At 37.7% G+C, this 2140-nt stretch overlaps 1 protein-coding gene across 1 annotated transcript; it reads right to left on the bottom strand.

Moving 5' to 3' along the window:
* Positions 1-800: 800 nt before the first annotated feature.
* On the bottom strand, positions 801-1406 carry LOC120154414 (transcription repressor OFP8-like). Its single transcript, XM_039166171.1, has one exon. It carries the CDS (start codon positions 1251-1253, stop codon positions 801-803), a length of 453 nt encoding a protein of 150 aa, XP_039022102.1. The 5' UTR covers positions 1254-1406.
* Between the last annotated feature and the right edge of the window lie 734 nt (positions 1407-2140).

Here is a 2140-nt window from a genome sequence, read left to right as displayed (position 1 = left end):
ACATGGACATAGATAAAATATTGTAATGGTTAAAGTATTAAATAATAAAAAGACTGAAAGTAAATTGCAAAGAATAAATAAAAAGGTACTGAAATATAAATAAAGAAGATAAAGGACATAAATTTAAACTGCTATGTAAAGTGCATAAAGGATAAATTTGCAAGAAAATTAAATGTTAGGGGATTTGGTTCGAGATAAGTTAGTGAATTAGAATGAGAACTTGTGAAATTAATGTGTTGGAATCGAAATAATAAAAATTAAAGGATGAAAAGACCAAAACTTGAAAACACGCTGAAATTAGGGGGACTCAGGCATGGTTTCCCCAACAAAAATGAACCTTACCCTTTCTGTTTTCTTTTCTCTCAACCCTCCCTCCATTTGGTCGGCTGATGCTCACTAGAGATCGAAATCCAAGTCCGGCCACCGTACATCGGTGGTGCTCCCCCTTCGACTACCATCAACAGAGGTTGTTCGAGCTAAAACCCAACCAAAAATGAGCCTAACACCTTCTACTCTCCTCTTAAACTCATATTTGAAACAATAAATCCCAAAACAACTACTAAACCCTCTAAAACTGAGCATGACCCCTCGACTTCCCGCCGCTCCAACGACGACGACTTCGACGAGGCGCTCACACCCCTAAGGTAAAACCAACTACTCCTCTTCCGTTTTATTACTTTATTTTATTTCGAAATCAAAGAAGAAGAAAAACAGGCTATTGTCAAAGAAACGGGAATGCCTTCAAAATCTCTTTTTTGTTTTTATTGCTTGGTCTGTTTCACATAGGGGAAGACTCGCCTTTACATGCATTTCAGAGATAGTTTTATAGAACCCCTCCAGATTACAAAATCTCTTGCTTCAAACATCTGTTTCTCCATTATCATTTCCAGCATCGATCTCTTGAAGTCTTTATAAGGATCTTCCGATTTCTTCTCCTCCGCTCCGCCTTGCACGGCGGTATCATCATCGTCCTTTTCAGAATAGAACCTCTCCATGGAGTTTTTCTCTGCTAACGATCCTTTGTATTTCTTTGACCCAAAGCTTCTTAGTCTCTTCATCTTCTTACCGTTAACTTTTTTCTTGTTCCTCTTGATTTCCACGGGAGAGTCTTCCTCGGCCAACGATTGATCCAACTCAAAAGATGAACCGTCAGAGAAGCTTCTTGAATTAGAAATTAGAGTTTCAGTCTCTTCATCTTCGCCACCTAATTCGCTACTAAAACATCCACTGTCAGTTGACGACACAGTCGCCATTGCATTTACTTTCACCTTCTTCTTTTCCTTCCTATTGAAGTTTAGAACTGTGAGCTTTCTCCGTCTTCTGCAACCGAGTTGACTCAAAGCTAACGTCCGGGGATAAATATTGGGTTCTGTATGATCTTGCTCGGCATCCGCAGTCAACTGAAGCTATCTTTGGTGACAAATGGTGTTTGGAAAAAGAGAAATCCGGCTGCGGTGCGGGGAAGCTGAGGTCCGAATAGCCAGATGACTTATGACTCACTGTAGAAAATCACCGCGGCAACTTGGAAGGTTTATTTGGTCGACATAGCTGGAAATAAGGTATAACACAGGAAAATTTAAGCTTGAAATAACGTTTAGCCTGTAAAAGTTGGTGCTTCATTGCTTTCGAAGGGAGCCCTCAAGATTCAATAGTGCAACATGATTAGATTTTCATGGTCCAATATGATTATATAATTGAACAAAGGGCCGGCTATGTAGAAAAATAATAAGATCCTGTTCCAAATTTCCCATATAATTAGACTGACCAAATCCAACAGATGATATCAAGTTTATAGTTTATACAGTTTGAAAGCTACGTACGAGTCCTTAGTGAAACGTTGAGTTCGAAAACGTCTGCATATTAGGTGAGTGGTCAGTGTATGAAAATCATCTTAATTTGTTTTTGTTTTAAGGGCTTTGCCCTTATTAATCCATACCGACTCGCATTGTATACTTGATTTTGATAGGTAAGTCTCTAAGCATAGATTTTTGTTTACATACACAAAGACTCAAACTTGAAACATGATTAAGTGATATCAAGTTATTTATCACTTGAACTAATCTCATTAATCATAATTTTTTTATTAATATTATGCTTATACGACATATTATAATGATGGATTGGTGTTGATATAAACAAT

Source organism: Hibiscus syriacus, unplaced genomic scaffold (genome assembly GCF_006381635.1).
Source record: "Hibiscus syriacus cultivar Baekdansim isolate YM2019G1 unplaced genomic scaffold, ASM638163v2 tig00111129_pilon, whole genome shotgun sequence".
NCBI classification, from domain to species: Eukaryota; Viridiplantae; Streptophyta; class Magnoliopsida; order Malvales; family Malvaceae; genus Hibiscus; species Hibiscus syriacus.
The sequence above is the reverse complement of the archived record's forward strand: the minus strand, read 5'-3'. Positions and strand labels throughout refer to the sequence as shown.

Bases quoted from the DNA above. Each gene is read 5' to 3' on its own strand.
- LOC120154414 (XM_039166171.1), bottom strand. From the start codon at position 1,253: ATGGCGACTGTGTCGTCAACTGACAGTGGATGTTTTAGTAGCGAATTA.